This window comes from Oryzias latipes, chromosome 17 (assembly GCF_002234675.1).
Source record: "Oryzias latipes chromosome 17, ASM223467v1".
Classification (NCBI taxonomy): domain Eukaryota; kingdom Metazoa; phylum Chordata; class Actinopteri; order Beloniformes; family Adrianichthyidae; genus Oryzias; species Oryzias latipes.
Window position 1 is genome coordinate 29,710,432 of NC_019875.2, and position 19,869 is coordinate 29,730,300.

General features: G+C 45.0%; 3 protein-coding genes across 5 annotated transcripts in view; 2 read left to right on the top strand and 1 right to left on the bottom strand.

Moving 5' to 3' along the window:
- The window catches only part of LOC101162321 (tyrosine-protein kinase Yes), a 31,045-nt gene extending 28,488 nt beyond the window's left edge, over window positions 1–2,557 (top strand). For all 3 annotated transcript variants that reach the window (XM_023965016.1, XM_023965017.1, XM_023965015.1), the window contains exon 12: window positions 1,595–2,557. In XM_023965016.1, coding sequence (XP_023820784.1) covers window positions 1,595–1,803 — 209 coding nt within the window. In that variant the 3' untranslated portion in view covers window positions 1,804–2,557. The remainder of the gene's footprint in view (window positions 1–1,594) is intronic.
- LOC101166168 (clusterin-like protein 1) lies at window positions 2,190–6,023 on the bottom strand. The gene is made up of 9 exons (XM_004079450.3): window positions 5,923–6,023; window positions 4,764–4,883; window positions 4,539–4,687; window positions 4,301–4,471; window positions 3,564–3,993; window positions 3,369–3,491; window positions 3,088–3,302; window positions 2,830–3,008; window positions 2,190–2,744 (listed from the first exon to the last, which is right to left on the bottom strand). The coding sequence occupies exons 2-9, from the start codon at window positions 4,861–4,863 to the stop codon at window positions 2,732–2,734; spliced, it is 1,380 nt and encodes a 459-aa protein (XP_004079498.1). The 5' UTR covers window positions 4,864–4,883; window positions 5,923–6,023; the 3' UTR covers window positions 2,190–2,731.
- A 3,388-nt stretch (window positions 6,024–9,411) lies between these two features.
- LOC101162555 (collectin-12) overlaps window positions 9,412–19,869 on the top strand; it is a 29,014-nt gene continuing 18,556 nt past the window's right edge. The window contains exons 1-2 of the mRNA XM_023965215.1: window positions 9,412–9,686; window positions 11,895–11,945. Of these exons, the coding sequence (XP_023820983.1) occupies window positions 9,680–9,686; window positions 11,895–11,945 (58 nt within the window). The 5' untranslated portion in view covers window positions 9,412–9,679. The remainder of the gene's footprint in view (window positions 9,687–11,894; window positions 11,946–19,869) is intronic.

Sequence of the window (19,869 nt, forward strand, 5' to 3'; positions counted from 1 at the left end):
CAATCCGACATTTCAAGGCGGGCGCCACATGCTTTGATCGAGGCGTCTGATTGGTCAGTTTATAACTTGATCTACAGAGTGGGGGTGGGGGGGGGGTCACTCAGTCCAGTTCTTGTATACAGCCAACGGCTTCAACCACAACCTGGTTTGTGATGTCCTGCTTTCATCAGTGTGACTCCCGCCTGCCCTCTGCTGTTGAGGAGCAGGACTGCAGCCTGTCGTTCACATGTTCTGCTGCCATATGGCTGATTTAACACCCCCCCCCCCCCTCCCCCCAGCCATCTGGCCCTTTTGGTGTCGGGTCACGGATGTCCTTCATAGCAGCACATTCTGGGGTCTGAGCCGCCCAGATTCCCATGTCGGGGGGGGGGTCTGAGGTTTTACGGCTGTAGTTCTAACCTGAACGTCAGCTGGAGGGCTCATCAAGCCTGGAGAGTTTTACGGCATCAGAGTCCCCATCAGCTGTTCTGGACCCAGAGAGGAGGAGGATCTGATCCTGCCCCCCACAGACACATGCACAGATGGGGGTGGGGAGGGTGGAACCACTGACTCATAACCTCTTTTAGCTGCAGCTGAGCTCCCCACGGAGCAGACGCCGGCCGGGTTCGCCGGATCGCCGGGGTCGCCGGATTCCAGTCTTGGGAAATATTCCAGGAAGAGACTGGAAATGAGGCAGATTGGATTCCCAGCATGCAGTAGCTTGTTTACGTTCACCTCAACTTACTTTTAGCTAACTGTTTCCTCCTTTTCTATGAATGGAATCCCCATCATTCACACCAGGGGTCTGCAACCATCAACACTCAAAGAACCAATCAGGTCGATTCCTGTCTGACCGCCACTAAACTGAAGCCTCTTTAGAGAAATTTCCTGCTGCTGCCATGTCAGTCTTGTTTTTGGCTAAAAAAAAAGTGTTTTTCTAATAACTTTTGACTGAGTTCATGTGGCTTCCTTTCAAAATAAGACTTCCTGTGCCACACAAGAATCCTCTCACTGCAGCAAATGTGCTGGTGCTGTAGGTGACGTCACGTCAACAGTGATGAAAGAAAAACTAAACAATACAGTTTATTTATGTTGGTGCATCAGCCATAAATTCATAAACAAGGGGTTTATGTTACCGATCTCTTGTTTTGAAATGTCAGAGTTGAAAACCCTCTGATTCAGAGTATCCGTTTCAAAAAGATTCCAGCTTTTGGTTTAAAACAAACATGAGACGAGTTTTGTAATTCTATTAGTTTATTGGAGCTTCGCCTGTTTTTTTTAAACATTTTTACGAACTTTAGACTTTTTCTTTGCTTTGTTTTTGGATTTATTTTAGGTTTGTTTCTCCGTCTTTGATCTTTGATGTAAAACTTAAAAACTGCTTGATCTGAATTTTATTTTTTTGGTAAAAATAAAGAGGAGATTTTCCTCTCAGGGGTGAGTTTTTCAGACATTTTCAGGCTCGTTGTGGAAAATTATCTGTCAAACAGGAAGCTGGGATTTTCCTGCTTTGCCACAGAAAGCAGTCAAAGAGGCGTTTTCACATCAGATGGTGACGTGTAAATCCTTAAAGGTGAGGTGCTGGCAGATGACTCCTCCTCCGTGTCCTCCCCAGGTATGGTGAACAGGGAGGTGCTGGAGCAGGTGGAGCGGGGCTACCGCATGCCCTGCCCCCAGGGCTGCCCCGAGTCGCTCCACGACATGATGATGCAGTGCTGGAAGAAGGACCCGGACGAGAGACCCACGTTCGAGTACATCCAGTTCTTCCTGGAGGACTACTTCACAGCCACCGAGCCGCAGTACCAGCCCGGGGACAATCTGTAGCCCGCCGGCGGCGGCGGCGGCGGCGAGGGGGACGCTCGCGCAGAGGCGGGGAGAGGCGGATTTCTCTGGGAACGTTGGAGAGGGCGGGCCACTACACTGTGATTTCTGATGAATATGACGCAGATTTATACTTTATGATAAGCCCCTCCCACCTTCCTGACCCCCCCCCCCCCTCTTTTTTATGAGAAAAGTTATACTTGAGTACTTTTGCGTACCGGCGTTTGGTTTGGGGATGTTTTTTAGAGACCAATAACTGTGGTTGAGCTGTGGAGCGTGGATGGAGGCGGAGCTAAGGTCTGCTGTACGGATGCACGAGCGAATGGGGAGCGGCGCTTCTTAACGTCACTTTGACCTACTTTAACCTGGAAAATCACGGGAAAAAAACGCCTGTGATCATTACTTTACTGATTTAACGTTTTTACAAGTGCTTAAAGATTTCAGACGTTTGATTTAGTTCAGTAAATCATTTGAAATGTTTTCTCTAAATGACTTTTACAGCTGAGCGGATCCGCGTCATCCTGTCACTTTTCTAAACGCATATTTTAATATCACAAATACAGACAAATGTACGTTAAACTTTACTTTAAACACAGTGAGAGGAGCTGGATGTTCTTCGCGGTACAAATGAGGACTTTTAAGATGTGAATTCTGCTTTCCGTTGTTGATCCTGAAAGCTTTTAGGAACGTTCTATAATTCCGCACACAGAGGTAACTTCTATGATTTTGTACAGAACAAAATAAAAGAATAAATCAAGTTTTGATGACATTTTTCTGTATTGAACCACTAGCAGCTTCATTTTCAAACAGGAACTCCAGCTTTCCTTTAAATAAAGTTCATTGTTGAACTTTTCTGAGGATGAATGTCTCTAAATGATCTAGTGAAGATGAGGAGGAAGGTGCTGGAGATGAAGACGACGACGCTGCTGCCTCAGTCCTCCATCCTGAAAAGGGAGAACAGGAACGCTCAGGAGGTTTGACGACACCAAAGTGTTCCACTTCCAAGGCGGAACCGGGTCGAACGCTCACCGGACCGCCTCCTTGTATTTCTCCAGAGCCTCCAGGGCCACGTGCTGGATGAAGGCGGGGTCCCGCACCCCCAGCTCCCCGGGAACCGAGAGGATGAACGGCGGGGAGTCCAGGATGCTCACCTCCACTCTGGTCTTGAAGCCGGTCGCGTTCACTTCATCGCTGCTCTCTGGAGCCACCTAGAGGACGAAAAGGGTTAAGAATCTCCGACTTTCCACCTTTTACCTAACTCCGCCCCCCACACCTGTCCCTGCTCACCTCGGTGACGCGGAAAACGTTTTCGGGAGCGCTGCTGTTGCTCACGGCCCGGGCCACCCAGCCGAATTCCGCCGCCATGCTGCTGATCCAGCTGAGCGTCTCGTCGGTGTGGCGCTGGACGATGGACAGGATCTCCTCGTACTGCTGCCTGGACCGCTCCAGCAGACGGGAGACCTCGTCCAGCTCCACGTGCAGCTCCCGAACGCCGGGGCACTCTGGAACAGGAGGCAGGGGGTGAGCAGGAGCGACGGGAAGAGGGGCGGGAGCAGCCGGCGCCTCACCTGTGAGCAGAGGCCCCTGGCAGGCCTCGCACCTGCCCTGCAGCTGCCAGCACTCGGATGTCTGTCTGCGCAGGCTCCTGCACAGCTTCCTGTTCTGCAGGAACCGAGGGAAAGCCGCTCGTTCTGTCAGAGAAACACACTGCCGGTTCAGCGCCAGACAAACGTCACATACATGAGGTCAAACGTCAGGGTCACCTTTTTGGTTCTCCTCCTCCACCGCCTGATGGAGGTCGTCAAACACCTGAGTCACCACCGCTCCAAACTCCTCCACCACACTCCTGCCAAAGTCGAAGAAGGATTCCAGCACCTCCTCTACTCCCACCCCCTGCAGAAAACCCGAATCCCGGCCCGGAGCGAAAGGGTCGGAGGTGGACTCGTCCGCCGGGGCATCCAGGAAGGCTCTCTGCAGAGCTGCATCCAGCCCGCCGCTCATCCGGGACGCCAGGCTGATGCTGCGGTTCACCAGAGCGCCCACCCTGCTCATCACGCGCTGGAAGGAGTCCTCGATCTGCACCACCTCTGCGTCCGAGCCGTCGGGGTCCTGGTTCACCAGGATGTCACCGGCCTCCACCGCACGTTTGCCAGAGCCAAAGCGACTGGAGACCCTCTGGAAGAAGTTCTCCACCTGCAACACAGACACCAGGGATGCTGAGCTGACGGATGCTGACAGAAGAGAACGGCGTGATCTGAACATGATGCTCAGATCAAAAAGTGATCAATATTCCTCCTAAAAGCACAAAGAGAAGCTGAAATGATCAAACCTGAGGTTAAAAATTGTCTCAAAGGACGAAAATGTGTTAAATGTGTCCAAAGAGGCAGATAAACTGGTGAATTAAAGCCCCTGGTGGTCTGCTGATGCTGGATTTGACTGACGGCCTCAGGTGAAAAGGGGCGCGCTCTGCCCTTTGGCAACACCCAAGAAGGTTTCAAACCTTGGCGTGGAAGGTGGCGAAGCCCCTGCGGCACGTGGAGGAGTAGAAGCTCTTACAGGCGTCCTCCAGACAGGGCCTGCACTCCTCCCACTCCGCCTGCAGGGAGTCTTTGCAGTGCTCCTCTGCCTCCTCCAGCCTCTCCGTCACCTCTTTTGTCAGCTGTGCTGCCCCCTGGGGGGAGACGGGGGGAGAGTTTAGCATCTCCTCATCTCATCCTGTCACTCTGTCATCATCTCACCTTCTTCTTGTCGGCGCTGTGCCTCAGAGACTTCATCAGATGTTCGTGTTTCTGCTCGTTCTTCCACGTCGCTTCCTTCAGCTGCTTCACGCCATACAGGGCCCTCCTCAGCTCCTCCTCCACCACAGTCTCGCCATCCCGGGACAGCTCTGACCCAAACCAAGAGGAAGAGTGTAAACGTACAAACATTTCAGTGGAAGGAACATCTGCGGATGCTCGACTCACGCTGCAGGGCGTCTGAGGCAGATAGGGTTTGGTCTGGAGGAGCACACGGCAGGACGCTCAGGTTCAGCAGCAGCAGCGCCGCGCCCAGCAGGAGCTTCATTCTGGGATCAGTTGCAGGGCCTGATGGGAAAAACGGAGAGTGAAAGGTCCGACTCCGCCCACAGGTGATGGACCAAAAGGCCTTTTACAGATTCACATCTGCAGGTCAGCGGGGCCTCTAACCTGAGCCAAACTCATAATGGGATTTTAGGCAGAGATCATGCAGGAAGTCACCACCTGGTGGCGCTAAACATCTGAGAAATAGAACAAAGTGTTTCGTTTGGTTCCCCCTCTGTAGATCTCACAGTAAAAACTCAGTTGGACAAAAATCCTATTTAAGTCCTTCAGTCGTCTGTTCTGGAAAAATGCATCGACATCCAAAACCAGAACCAGAACTTTCTGCCTCTGTGGACCTTCCTAAAGCAGAACAGCTTCAAGTCGGACTTTTAACTGCAGGATGTTTATCAAATCACGACTTTTTTTTTTTTAACGAACATTTGGTTCAATATTTATTATTTAATCACCTCTCTGTTTAATTCTTTGACGGTTTTTACTCATTTTAGCCTTTTGTAGGTTTTATGTTACGACGTTTAATCTGAAGTGATTTACTTTACTACTGTTTTACTGTTCTTTTTTTTTCATTTTTGTTTTTTTTCTTGCTGTATTTGTTGCTTTGGTTATTTATTTTTTTTGTCAGTCTACAGTTTCCAAAAATCTCATTAACTTTTAGACAAACGTATTTTCTGGTCTTTTCTTAGTTCAGTTTTAGTGTTTTTTGGTTTTGAAGAGTCTGGATTTTACATGTGATGATTGTATTTATGGATAAATATTAGTGAACAAACTTGAGGTAAACGTCCCACAGAAATAAAAAAATAAAAAAATGGTAAATGTATTTATTTTAATTTAAACTAGATCCGATCTAGCAGGGAATTCTGGGAAGTTGTGTTTTAGTCTGAGCCGAAAGACCCAAAAATCCAAAATCTTCCCAAACTTTACAACTGATGTTGTAAAATATTTGTCGTTTTTGCATCTCTTCTAACAGGAACTAACTCGTCACGTTTAAAGTATTCAGATGAATTCACATGAAAACACCCGGTCGATGGAAAAGCAGAGGACTTACCAGCAGACGGCTGAAGGTGTGATTCCTCTGACAGACACAAACAAAGTGCTCTGTGGAGCAGGTGGAGGTGGGTGTGTGTGTGTTGGGGGGGGGGTGTCCTGACCTGACCAGGTCTATTTGTGCTCCTTCCTCTCCAGCTTTCAGCTTCATCCCATTAGCGTCTTGATGTCCGTTAATCCAGCAGAGCGGCGGGTTTGGTGGAAGAGATTGTTTGGTTACATGATCAGAAAAAAATAGAAGGGTTTGATTTGATTTGATTTAAGTTGAATTGATTTGAGCTGAGCTGAGTTGGGTTTGAATTGGTTTAATTTGATTTGTTTTGATTTGATTTGGTTTGATTGTTTCAAGCCTCAATCCAGCAGAAAAACTAGATAACTCAAATTAACTCATAACTCTTTTCAGAAATAAAAAAAAATCATTGATTTAAAAACGTGAAAAAGTAGGAAATTTTTTAAAAGGAAATAACTATAAAGATATTTTTGCAGTTATAAATACAACACATTAGATTCAGTATATATAGCGATTTATAACTAAGGTCAAGTAGAGTTTGATTTGATTTGATTTAATTGTTTTTCTTTTGTTACCCGTCATCATAAATAAAGATTCATTGAAAAAACTAGTCAGATCAAAGGAAGGATGTTTACTTTTCTTTTGACGTCTTTAATTGTTTATGCATGAATTATTTGAAGTATAGATTTGATTTTATATCTTTACTTTTCTGAATAAAAGTGTTATCATGGAATTATAAATAAATGTTTAGGATAAATGTTGATGGATGGATGGATGCATGATGGATGGATGGATGATGGATGGATGGATGGATGGATGATGGATGGATGGATGAGTCCAAATACATTTGAAATTTCAGAGTTGTTCTTTGGTCCGTGCAGCTTTCATTTACTAAGACATAGACTTACTGTGATAAGATGTACAGCTAAAAATAAATAAAAAGTGCATCAATAAGTTTTTGACAACAAGTTTTAACTAATTATTTGGCAGCTAAATAAAAAGTAATTAAAACCAAGGATATACATTCAATCACTGTTAAAATTGTTAAAACTAGACTAAACTAGAATGATTGGATGTACAGCATTTCCAGAAGAAACTGCAGGGTTGAATTCTATATTGCTGAATAAAAATGAAACATTAAAGGGTCATAACTGGCAAAATAATAATAATAAAGAAAGAAATGATCAAAGTTGACCATAAATAAAGTGAAAACAGTAGAATAAAAAATATATATTTTTGTGATAAGCCGGGTATTGAACCAGCGAGCTTCTGCATCAAGGATTCCCCATTTATTACAATGGAGGCAGAAATCCTGGAATATCTTGAAAAGTTCAAGGATTTGAAGGACTAAAAGTCACAGCTGGAAAAAGCTGAAAGAGCTGAACATTTGAATAGTTGAATGGTTAAAATAGATGCAAAAGCCAGCCCCGTGTAAAATCCTGTGAATGTCTCCATCTGAGGATGAGGCGGTTTTTCTCTCCTTTCTGCTCCATGAACTCTCAGAAAAATGTGGCCTCTTTACACTTTGTGACCCAGAAAATAGTCCGAATAATCCAAACCAGTCTGCGCCTCGTGTTTCCTGCAGCGGTTCTTCATGGTCGACCTTAATGTGGAGCAGTTGACGGTAAAAAAAGGTTCTTCCTCGCGTGAGTCTGAACATGAACCACATCAGAAAATGATCACCCATCGTCCTGATTTCCATTCATCTTTTTTTTTTTTCCAGGACTCCAGCTGGAGGTCTTCAGGTCAGAGCTGATGGTCAAAGCAGCCTGGAGCAGAGAGACGAAGGTGAAGAAGACCTCAGGTCTTCAGAGGAAGGACGTGTGGTGGACGGCAGTCTGAGGACTTCATCTGCAACAGATGGGAGAAATTATGGAGAAGCTTCAGGCCAGCAGGACACGGGTCTCCAGCAGCTGCAGGCAGGGGCAAGAAAAACTCCCAAACCCTGGAAAGGGCAAAATAAAAGGTTTGGTGTCAGCAGATGAGGGATGAAGATTAAGATTTCTGTTGAGATGATGTCTTTTTTCTTCACTTTTTGTCTTTTTTTTTTAGTTTGTCAAAAATGTGATGCTTTTGTCTGTTATTGGAAAATCCCACTTTTATCCATTTATATCCTCCAGATTAAAACAGATTAGAAGCAAGTGGAGATCCCCAGACGGAGGCCGAGACCCCCCATCACAGCAAAATAAGGGGGGGGGGGGGGGGGGGGCTGTGCAAACAAATAAAGAAAAGGTAACTGCAAATAAAAAAGAAAATATGTTGTAAATAAAAACAATTCTACAAATAAAAAAGAAAAATATGTTGTAAATAAAAAAAGAATAGGTTGTAAATAAAAAACATTCTGCAAATAAAAAAGTGGACTGTTTTTGCCCGCCACCACTGTGAGGAGAAATGGAAAAACGAACGAGAAAGTAAGCAAAGACGTTCCTGTTCAGTGAGACTTTATGTACTGAATGTGTTTCTGGTTCCGACCCAGGTTTGAAGATAGACTGGTGGACGCTGGTCGGCTAACATGGAGAAACCCGGGGTGAAAGACAGGAATGGAGCAGTTCTGCAGCAAAACTCAGTTCCATGAAGTTCCCTGAAGCACCTTCACGCACAGCCTGAATACTTCCAGCAGCTTGTTGCTGTAGCTGCTGTTCTCTCTAATAATCCTGCTGACAGGACGACATGTGGATCAATAGTTATTTGGATGGATAAGAAGTCGGATCTTTTTTATTTTATTTGCAGTGGTAGTTTTTGTTTGTTTTGTATTGTTTGCATTGTTACGTTTATGGCAGCGGGCCTCGGCCGCCCCATGATCTGAGCAGGTAGAGAACACCTAAAGACAGAAAAAAGAAATGCTGCAAATTCAGTTCAATTAGAAACTTTCCATTTAGCAGGTCATCAAGGGGAGCCAGTTTAGCTCGTGCTGGTTTGCGGTGCCTTCCGTCCGTGAAACCAGGGTTCGAATGCTGCTCCCTATTCCCTTCTCTGCTTCTGTGCCGGTCCCAAGCCCGGATAAATTGAGAGGGTTGCGTCAGGAAGGGCATCCAGCGTAAAACATTGCCAAGTTCACCATGTAACTCATACTTAAAAGAGAGGTTGTTTCGCTGTAGCGACACCTGATGGGAAAAGCCAAAAGAGAAAGAAGACATTTAGCAGGTCATCAAATGTTTCGTGTCGTGGTAACAGTCTGAATTTATTTGCATCAGATGCATGCATGGATGCTGCATTCTGCTGCAGTAAAAAGCCCAAACTTCTCTCTTCGTTTACTCCAACAGGACCCACGCACGCGCCTGCCGCTGTGGAAACCCACGCTACACGTTTGCTTCACAGAAGCGGCAGAAGGAAAAGTGCAGATGAGAGAAACACGTGGTTTCTCCAAACAGCCCCTCGGGTGCAGAACTTCCTCCCGCGTCTTGGCTCCTCGTGCCCCCCCCCCCCGGCCGCCGCTCCTCCTGCGCGTCGCTGATGCGGGTACCACTGCAGATGCGCCTCCCCCCCTCCCCTCTCAGCATCTCTGCATACTTCCACTCAGAGGAGAACTCTGAGGCTTTAGAACTTTCCCGAGAAACTTTTGAGCTCAAAGTCACCCGAAGGAGGTGTTCCCGCGTGGGACGTCACGCATGGAGCTCTGATTGATTCTTTTACTCCGGAAAACAAAGTGAAGCCCCGCAAGGAGCCTGGGGGTCGTGGGGAGAGGACCGTGACGGGGACTTTGCAGTGAGATGCTGGATGTGACTCCAAGCAGCAGCTGGGACGCACGATGAAAGGTGAGCCCACGAGAGCGCGGCGTGGAAACGCCACGTGTCACGGGGACAGCTTCTCCTCTCCTCTGGCGCGCTTTGTGTCCCGATCCTGCGCTGTGTGCGCGCGGGGCAGGAGAGGAGGAATGCGGGGCTCCTGTCCCACATCTGCTCTCAATCACTGCGCTCTGCTTTGTTTTGCATCTGTCCGCCGATGCGCGTTAGCGCGCACGCGGAGGTTCCACTCACGCGCGGGAACACGGTGGAAACTTCTCTGATCTGAAATTGGGATTCTCTGTTCATCCACAGAAAATCACAAATGTTGGATTTAAAACGTTGCTTCCAGGAAAGAACCTGGATCAAAGGAATCTGCCTCTGAACTTGAGTTCTTTTCAAAATAAAAGCCCCACATTCCTCACTGTTCTGGCGCAGATCTGGTGAGGATCAGAGGCTGATGGATGTAAACAGAGATGTTTTCCTCTTTTCAAACTTTGTCCCATCAACCCTTCGAATCAGCTGCACGATTCCCGCCACCTGCTGGTTGATTTTTAACAAAGGTGTTGGTTTAAAGAGCCACATGAGGAAAATGGTGTTTTTGCTCTTTTTAACACATTTATAAGGAAAATTACATTTCAGAGTATTTCTCGATTCAAAATCTCGCTTTGGAAGAGTTCGTATTTTGACATAGAAAATATGTTGGGCGGGGCCACTGTCTCCCTGCTCCGCCCCTTTCTCATCCTCCACCTGCAGACAAATATATCCATGAACGTCTTTGTTTTCCTGGTCTGAGCTGGAATCTGGATCTAAACTGGACGGATGGACGGATCTGATATTACTTTTAAGGTGTTTGAAGGGCTGTAAGCTAGCAGGAGAAAGTGCAAAGAAAAGGATGACGGGAAATGGACGCAGGCTTACTTCCCGCCCATCAGAGGTGAATTTAATGAACTTTGCAGGAACTAAAAAACAACACAGGTTTTTGGATTTTGGGTAAAAAACGTCGGAATCCTAATCAAAAGAAGGCTTTGAAGAAAGATCACAAGAGGAGTGGAACTTATGAAAACTGACCTTACGGCAGCATTTTGCCTGTTTCTGCAGAGGAAGATGCTTTTATGTGACATCACACGCTGGAGACCTTTCAGGTGAAATAATCCGATCGTTTTGGATTAGCTTCTTCATTAAATTAGTGTTGCTGTTCTGAAATGGGATCATTGAACTTTCGTTTCATGTTTAATCTCTAAAACCTGAAGTCGTGAGGTTTTCACCCAAAAAGCTGTCATTCAAAGTGTTCAGCTTTGATTTCATGGTTTGATTTCAAATCCATTTTCCATATTTCTATTTCTACACTTTCATGTTCGGAATAAAACTCATGAACCTTTTTGTAATTTGTGTATTAATGTCTATAATGTTTTTTTGTACATTAAGAACTCAGACTCACACAAAATGTTGCACAAGAAAAACTATTAAAATCACTTTAAAACAGAAAAACGGCTAAATAAAATGCAAAAGATTAGGACGACAATGTAGAGAATTCCCAAACTCAGCTGTGTTTTAATTCAAAAACTGTTGAAGCAGCTCAGAACCGGCTTCAGTCTCCTCGTGCAGATCTCCTTAAGGAGGGAAGGCTCAGAGAAATTAGTGGATTTTCAAAATAAATGGACTAAATATGAATCTGAGCTACAAATCATTTGATTTAACTGAGATGAAATGTTTGTTCTTAGTGGTTAAATATCGACTCTGACATCCCAAACATGAGCTCTGTCCAGGTTTGACTCCGATGAGCAGAACTCCTGCAATCGGCTTACATCACAGCATAAACTGGAAAGAGTTTGTTGGACAGAAGTCTCCAGGTTTTAGGGTTCTGGTCCCATCTTGACTCAGTCGGATCTCCATCTGCTTAAAGGTCAACATGAAACGAACTTCTGACAATCTTTGAGTTTGCAGCTGCTCGATCGTCTCCCTTTACGCCTCCTCTGCTTTCAGGAAGGAGTTTCTTCCCAGAAATGGGATGTTTTTCATCTTTGCTTTTACCCCCAGAATGTTCTCCACAGCAGATGTCCATGAAAGATGCAGCACAAAGTGAAACAGAAGCTGCCGAAGCATAAAGCCCCTCAGAAGAGGCCCAGCATTCTGCATGTAGAAATGAAGCAACGTGACTGTTTGTCCTCCATCACTCTGCTGCTGTTGTCTGATGACACGACGGATGATTTCATCATCATTGTTTCTGTTTTTCTGCAGACGACTTTGCTGAGGAGGAGGACGTGCAGTCCTTCGGCTATAAGAGGTTTGGTAAGTGGCCAGTGACTTTCTGACTTTTAGCTGTGACCGCGTCTAATAGCTGCGGTTCCTCCCCTTACTGATGTCAGAGTGAGTTACTGCATCTGGACCTTCTCCACTTCAGGTCCTGTTCACGCCACCAGGCGTTCATCCAACCACCACCTGATTCCAGGGCTTTTGTGTCTCCGGTGACTTTGCACCAAACGGGTTTTCGTCTGCATTCAAACAACTTCAGAAAATTCAGGCATGACGTTTAACATTTCTGTCCACGCCGGCAAGGATCGGATTGTTTTTGCAATTCTGAGCAAAAGTTTCATACGCAGAAGCTCACCAACATTTGCACGCACCGATTACGTGGTGGAAATTAATTTTAGGACATAGTTAAGACCCCCCAGAAAAGAAAAACACGATGACATCACAGCGGGAGAAACTGTCAAACAAATGACCGAGGCCGAAATCTCTGATGAGGCTGAAAGGAAAAAAACGTTTCAAAATCCAGTAACGAAACCAAAACACACGTGACGGGGATTTCCATGTTATTATGGGATGGCCACAGGAACTAAGGCTTGCTGGTCATTTTGTGACAAAGTGGGGAATTTGGCGATTTTCACATTTTCTCTTAATGTGAGAAAAGAAAACTATGGTTTGAGCAAAATTTCACCCAAACACCACCAGCTTCAGTCCACAAGCACAACCAAAGCTTTGTTGACGCTTGACTTAAAACAAAATCCCCTTCAGCATCAGCTACAGATTTAAATCCAGGAGATTTCTGTCTCCTAATTCCTTGAGCATCATTGGGAAGCTCCGCAGGGAAAAGTTCTGCTTTCAAAAGTTTGTATACTTTGAACAGCGTTGGCGCTCTGGCCTCACAAAAGTGTCATTTCCTGGTTGCTGAACAAAACTACCGTATGTGATAAACGATATGGACATGTTAGGAATGTGGGCGTGGTTAACAAAAAAAAACAATGAAATGGAAATATTTACTTTTGCTGATTCTTTTAATCATTACATCAACCTGTTCGTCACCCGTGTGACCCAAAAGTAAAATGGTTGCTATGGAGATAAAACCAGCAGTAAAGCGTTTTCCATGAATTTGTCACATGCAGCTCATATTAGGGTGGCAGGAGCAGGGGGGTAGAGGTACAATGCTGATCGCAGCTTCATTTAGATACGAATTTTCCTCCCGAAAGAAGATCAGATAATCAGCTCAAATACTGGAGCACGTTAAGCGGTTGCAGGGACAGAGTGATACCTTCACCAGGGAGGTGTCACGTGTCCCAAGAATGGGTAGACCAAAGGCCATTTTATTATATTTCAGCAATATTTTGTTCCCAAATTCCTAATTTTTGAGCATGTTTTTAGGAACTTCCCATGTTTTTCTTTTTCATTTTGTTACACACACCACAGGTGAAAATCAAAGTAAACCGCTCTAATTTATCACGTGTCGTCATGTTTTGATCTATTTTTTATGACAAGTGCTTTTTGTTGGGTAGATTATATCAGGTAAAAATGATACAAATAGCCAAAGTGCCCCTTTTTCAGGCCATGGTTCTCTTTTGCTGACTGGGGTGTCTCCTCGGTCCAACTGACGGAAAACACCTGAACTGGATGACCAGGTAACCTGATGCAGGGAGTTCTGGGAAACAGGCAGGACGGTAGATCTTCAGGACCGGGCTCAGGCCGCTTTGGAAGCTTGGAGCTGGAAGCTTCAGAAATGCACGTTTGGCACCGACGTCCCATCTGTCATTTTTACCGTTTGCTGCCTATTTTCTCTCCCTAAAAGTAAACCCTGTGGGAACCTGGAGGTTCGAGCGACCCCATCCCAAAGGTCAGGTTACGGCGCTCAAGGCCGTCTGTGTTTAGGAGCGTGTTGTGCGTCGTGTGTCTCCGCCACCTCCGACCAGATGACCCCTCCTGTGCAGTTCAGATGTTTTCAGAAATCTTTCTTTTATACGTGTTAGAAGGATTCAGTCCAAACATCCACAGGTTACAGATTTTTAGTGAAGCCACCGGACCAAAGTGCTGAGACAGAAAAGGTTTCTGCTGCTCCGTGAGCCGTTTTTTGCCGGCGGGAGTGCAGCTCTCAGGAGGTGCCGAACCTGGATCCATGCTGGCCGTTTGTTGGGTGTAGAACTACAAGCCCAGGAGGAGGGAGAGGTGAGGTATGCTGCTTTTGGGGTCCAGGTCTGCACTGTGCTGTGTCAGCAAAGTGCCAAGCTAGGCAAGAACAGGAAGGAGGGGGCGGAAAAAGAAAATACAAGCCAAAGAAATTCCAGAAAGCACTTTTTTTCCCCTCGGTCCTTCTTTCTTATGAACGGGCTCTGGTGTCCTGCTTTTGCTTCCATTAACTCTCTCTTTTATGTCATATGTGGGGGTGTCAAGTGTTTTATTTTGAGCTGAGGAGTCACATTCTTTGCCGGAGTTATTTTTGGGAACAAAACAGCTAGTGGTTTTAATTTAAGCAGGACTTTATTACCAGAGAAGAATGTTTTGAGAATGCCTGTCTGTTAGTTACTGCTCCCTCCAGGCAGGCATGCATGCTCTCTGTGCTCCGTTACCCTAATGAAAGATTACATGCTTGTGTTTTTAATAAAGACCAGGGGGAGGTATGGAGGAGGAGGGGGCTACTTCAGAGAAATGAAAGGAAAAAGTCCAGGACAGATGAAATAACCAGAGGGGGGGGGGGCTTTTGGCTTGAGTGGCACCTGGAAATCCTGGTGTCAGTCTGTGACACTGGTGGGGGTCTGTTGCAGGTTACCTGCAAAGGCTAGGTCCACTCTGAGCTCTCTGGTTGAAGACTTTATTCACGGACAAATGGCTGACACACTCAAACAGGCCAGAGTCAGAAAGACGGCTCTCCGTTGGGACAGGGTACCTTCATCTGCTGAAACCCTTAGATGTTTACCTCCCAGCTGAGGAGGATCAAGTTTCCCATCCTTATGGTCTCTGTAGAATGATGGATGGATCTATTCATGGACGGATAGATGGATGATTGATGGATGGATGGATGGATGAATGATGGATGAAGAAAATACTTGGAAGTTCAGGGGCCTCATTTATAAACGTTGCGTACGCACAATAGAAGGCGTACGCCACTCTCTACACAATAGTTGAGATTTATAAAAAGCAAACTTGACGGGAAAATGTGCGGTCCTTCACGCAAGCTCTGACCCAGGCGTACGCACAAAAACGGGTGAAATGAGAAACGGCGACACCGTCGGCAGATGGAAGAAACACGTGAAAGTGAAAATGACAATCCTGCCTCTCAGAAATAACATGAAGACTTCACAAAGCAAGTCTTACAATTAACAGCTACACCAACACCCGTTTGATCGATCAGCAGTGAAACAAACAAAAAAATCAAACGAAAATTACAACAGAAATTCAAATGAACACATATTTGCAGAAAGAAAAGTGAAATATGTTCTGCAATATTGGCATGTTGTGCAATTCATCCTCATAAATAATATAGTTAACAGAACGAAATAATGTACAGAACTGATATTCCCGTCAGTGTGTCCGTCTGGCGGAGCAGATATAGGTGCAGACAGACAGATGGATAGATAGAGAGAGATGCATTAATTGTCCACTGGGGAAAGTTGTTTTCATAGTAAAACATTTCTTCATAAGGTACGGAATTATGGTATTCATGCAAATGCCTTTAGTTTGTTTTATTTTTGATAAAACAATGTATGGCGTATGTCTCGACCATTCAGAAAGCAACAAGAAATTACATTTACAATTTCCCATTTCCACGTCGATTATTACCGGCATCTGTAGCTTGTCAGATGTAACTAAATAGATGGAAATAAAATGCCCCATCACAATGCATAATGACGCACAATGGCTGATCTTGCACTCTTAGAAGATGTGGCAAATGGAAGAATTGGGAGTGAACGCATCTTTAGACAGCAAGAAGACTTGCTGGCAAACGAGGACGAGTGGCTTATGAGCCGGTTCCCACTTCCTCGAGCCGACCTGTTGGACCTCTGCGGGCTTTTGGGGGTGTGTCACCCGATGCATCTGGCGCGTCGGTGTCCCCCTGCGCCTGAGTCACCACTCCACTAAGGGATTCCCCAATTATTGCCGCCAGTCTCTCATCAGGAGGGGTCAGCTCCGTGGCAGACACGGGTGTGTGTGTGTGTGTGGGGGGGGGGGGGGGGGGAGTACAGCGCTAGACGTTTTTTTGCCTTGACTTTGATGTTCGACCTTTTCTTTTTTATTTAACCACGGTCCGAGGTTGTGAGGGAGGCTGCAGCATTTACAGCGTCTGCCGCCGTCTGCCACTCACGTGCCTTTTTGGCGTTAGTAATGCCCACACTGTGCCCTCCAAACAACATTATTCTCCTCTTTTCCACCTCGCCAACGATAACTTCTACTTCACATTGAGTGAAGTTACGTTTTTTTGATTTTCTCTCCGTGTTTGGCATGGTTTCACAATCAATGAATATTCATTTGTGGGCGTTTCACGGACTATTTATGGGCAACTATGGGCGTGTCATGAGGGGGAGCCGGTTTAGCTTGTGCTGGTTTGCGGCACCTTCCGTCCGTGAAACCAGGGTTCGACTCCAGGCTGCTCCCTATTCCCTTCTCTACCTCTGTGCTGGTCCCAAGCCCGGTTGCTTTGAGAGGGTTGCGTCAGGAAGGGCATCCGGCGTAAAACATTGCCAAGTAAACCATGCGACTTGTTCGCTGTGGCGACCCCTGATGGGAAAAGCCGAAAGAGAAACAACAACATGGGCGTGTCATGAGGCCGCAAAAGCTGCTCAGCATTTAGAATTGGTTGTGATTTATTAAGGGAAAACTCCATAGGATGTGCGTGCGCACGGTTTTATAACTCCGAATATTTCTGTGCGTACGCACGTCCTATGTTTCATCCGTACGCCACTTCTGACGCAAATCCTACGCAAAGTTTTATAAATGAGGCCCCTGGTATTTAGAATATGATATATCAATCAATAGATTTAAACTAATTTTATGGTCTTTAACTGTTTAGTTTTTTTACAAAGAAAAAAAATTAAGTACAGAACAATCTTTTTGCTTCTGTCAAAGTTTATTTTATTACAAATGACAAATGAAAACTGATCAGAAACATTCAAATGTTAACCTTTTTAAAATCATGCAAAAAGTTACTATAAATAGTTACTTGTAAAACAGAGTAAATCAGTTCCTACCTCAGTTACTTATTGCGTTAGGTAGTGAGTAACTGTAATCCATTACTTTTTTAAAGTGATGGTCCATACCATACAGTGGTAAAATGTAAGAATCTTTACAAATAGATTTGAATAGAACAGGATAAGAACTGTCCAACAAGTTCTACTATTTAAACAACTTTTAGTTATTTTTTTATTTTTTTATCTTGTCCAGTCCAGCAGCTGAGCAAACCGATCGGAGTCGGAGGTCTCTTACGTTGGACGGATTTTTCTGTTCCAACAGAAGGTCATGAATCTTCTGATGCACGAGGTGTATATTTGTATAAACTCCTTTTGGATTTAAGGCTAAAACTGATTCATATTTATTATATTTTCATACAACTTTTCATGTTTAGACTTCTTTCAAAAGTGAATGAACTCCTCTGTCTGAACTTTGCCTTGAAGTCGTGTCTTTATGTTACTCTACAGACGGATAAATCCTTTAAATGTAAAGGAGTTTCTATGACGACCAGCATGTAAACAGATAAAGTGAACAATTTCATGCGTTTGATCAGCTGGATGTGATGTGAAACCATTAACTGCCCGGATGCCCCCAGAGGTGCAGGTTGATGTGAGGATTGTGGGTAAAGTTGTGTTTCAGCCGCGTTAACTTTACGTGTTGGTAAATGGCGAACATATGGATGTGAAAAGAGGAGTTTCCCTCAACTCTGAGAAAAACATCAGACATGACAGATGAGACTTCTGCTCCTGTGAGTCGTTTAAATTTAGAAGTTGCTGGTGTTTTAAGTGAAACCCGCCTCAACCGCCAAACACCCCTCTGCGCTGCATCCCAGGAGACGCATCTCCAGATTTAACTACACGCCTGCAACCAGCTGTCATTTTATGGGGAGTCTTCCCTCACGTAATTGATGTTTGTCACACTCTGCATTCACAGCAGCTTTTGGCTCCAGCACAAGAATGGCTCACAATAACGGAGGCATCTAAACTGGCTTTCTTTCTCCCCTGGATAAAGCTCTGCGAGTTTTTAGCATCGCTGCAAAACTTCCCGGAAGCCCTCCTGGCTCCAGAGAGGGCCAAAGCAAACTTCAGTGCTTCCTGTCTTTGAAACCCAGCAGCCGGCTCCTGAAAACTCTGGTCTTTGTGTTGCAGCGACGGCCTGCTGTCCCGCTTCAGACTGGCTGGAGAGCGTTTTCTTTCCTCAGGCTGCGCTTGCGTTGGCCGGCGACCAGCTCACCGTGCCGCGCTCTTCTTGTTTATGCTTTAGCCCGATGATTTTTTAAGATTTAGAGGGTTTTCTTTCCCCCCAGTTACCAAACATCTCAAGTGTTTGAAATGACCAAACTTGAGTTTTAATGAAACATCTGTTCTGCTGCAGCAAAGGAACATAGCAGAACATGCCTAGAGCAGTTTGACAGAGCGGAAGTTTTTATTGGCTCCAGTTCATCCACATTATTATAAATGGAACTTTCAAAATGTCCTGAGTTTCTAAACTTTAAGAAATGTTGACAAGGAGGTTTGAAGTTTCTGGCATTTCTAACAAGATCTCTTGTTTGCTGTCACATGAAGACATCCGGAAGCTGAATGTGGAACCGTGGAACCGGCCCAGCTTTTGGGATGTTAGTGGTCAGTCTTTATTCAAATCCTTATTGTGAATCAGGAGCGGATGGAAAAATGCCGTTTGAAAAAGCCTGTAGCAGTGACGGAGGGGCGTTTCTTTCCGATTCAGACAACAGATCCATCAACGTCTTTGTTTTCCTCGTCAAAGCTGTACGGCTGGATACCTCCTGTACTGCTCGCCATTTTTGTTGCACTGTCACCGTTAGATTGGGCTGTAAGATAAACAAAGGGATTATGGGATATACAGGAAGGCTCCTCTACTATTTGCTGGCTTGTGGCTTAGCTACCTCAAGGGATGTCGTGGAAATGGAATTTCATTGTCGTTGGTGTTGTAAGTGGATAAAGAAGTCTACATTAGGATCATGTCAGTTCCACGCTCCTTTGAGTGACGCTGTCGTACGATGCGACTACTGGTTCCTGACTAAATGCTGCACATACAGGCTGTGCACGTTAACCTAAGGATGTCCAGACGAACTATACTCTGTTCACCTTTCAGCACATCCCGTCAGGGGTCGCCACAGCCAATCAGGTGGTTTGGCAAAGAGTTTTTGGTAACGCTTTCTTTTACAGTACAGTACTTACAGTGTACTTAAGTGGTATTTACATGGTACTTATTGTGCAACTACTGGGTACTTTCAGGGTATGTACATGGTCATTTTTATGGAATCTACTGTGTACTTACAGTGTGTTTACATGGTACATTTTATGGTAGTTACATGGTACTTTTTTGTGTCTACTCTGTACTTACATGGTACTTACTGTGTATTTATGTGGTACTATTTGGTTCATACCCATGTGGTACATACTGGGTATCTTTTATATACTTACTGGTTATTTACATGTTGTGCAACGGTGTCTTTTGTGGTACTTACCACATGTAAGAACAAGGCAAGTACAAATAAAGCACAAATAAAGTAGTTGTTCTTCCATGTGGTAAGTACCACAAAAGACACATTTGCACAATATGTAAATACCCAATAAGTATAATATAAATACCCAGTATGTACCACATAGGTATGAACCAAAAAGTACCACATAAATATATAAGTAAGTACCATGTAAGTACAGAGTAGACACAAAAAAGTACCATGTAAGTACCCAGTAAGTCACATAAAAAGTACCATGTAAATACCCTGAAAGTACCCAGTATTTACACAATAAGTACC

What these genes read in the sequence shown, in the direction of transcription:
- LOC101166168 (XM_004079450.3), bottom strand. Translation starts at nt 4,863, where the DNA reads ATGAAGCTCCTGCTGGGCGCGGCGCTGCTGCTGCTGAACCTGAGCGTC. An exon ending in TCGCCACCTTCCACGCCAAG is followed by an intron (nt 3,994 to 4,300) that starts GTTTGAAACCTT and finishes TCTGTGTTGCAG; the next exon opens with GTGGAGAACTTCTTCCAGAG. An exon ending in ACGTTTTCCGCGTCACCGAG is followed by an intron (nt 3,009 to 3,087) that starts GTGAGCAGGGAC and finishes TTCGTCCTCTAG; the next exon opens with GTGGCTCCAGAGAGCAGCGA.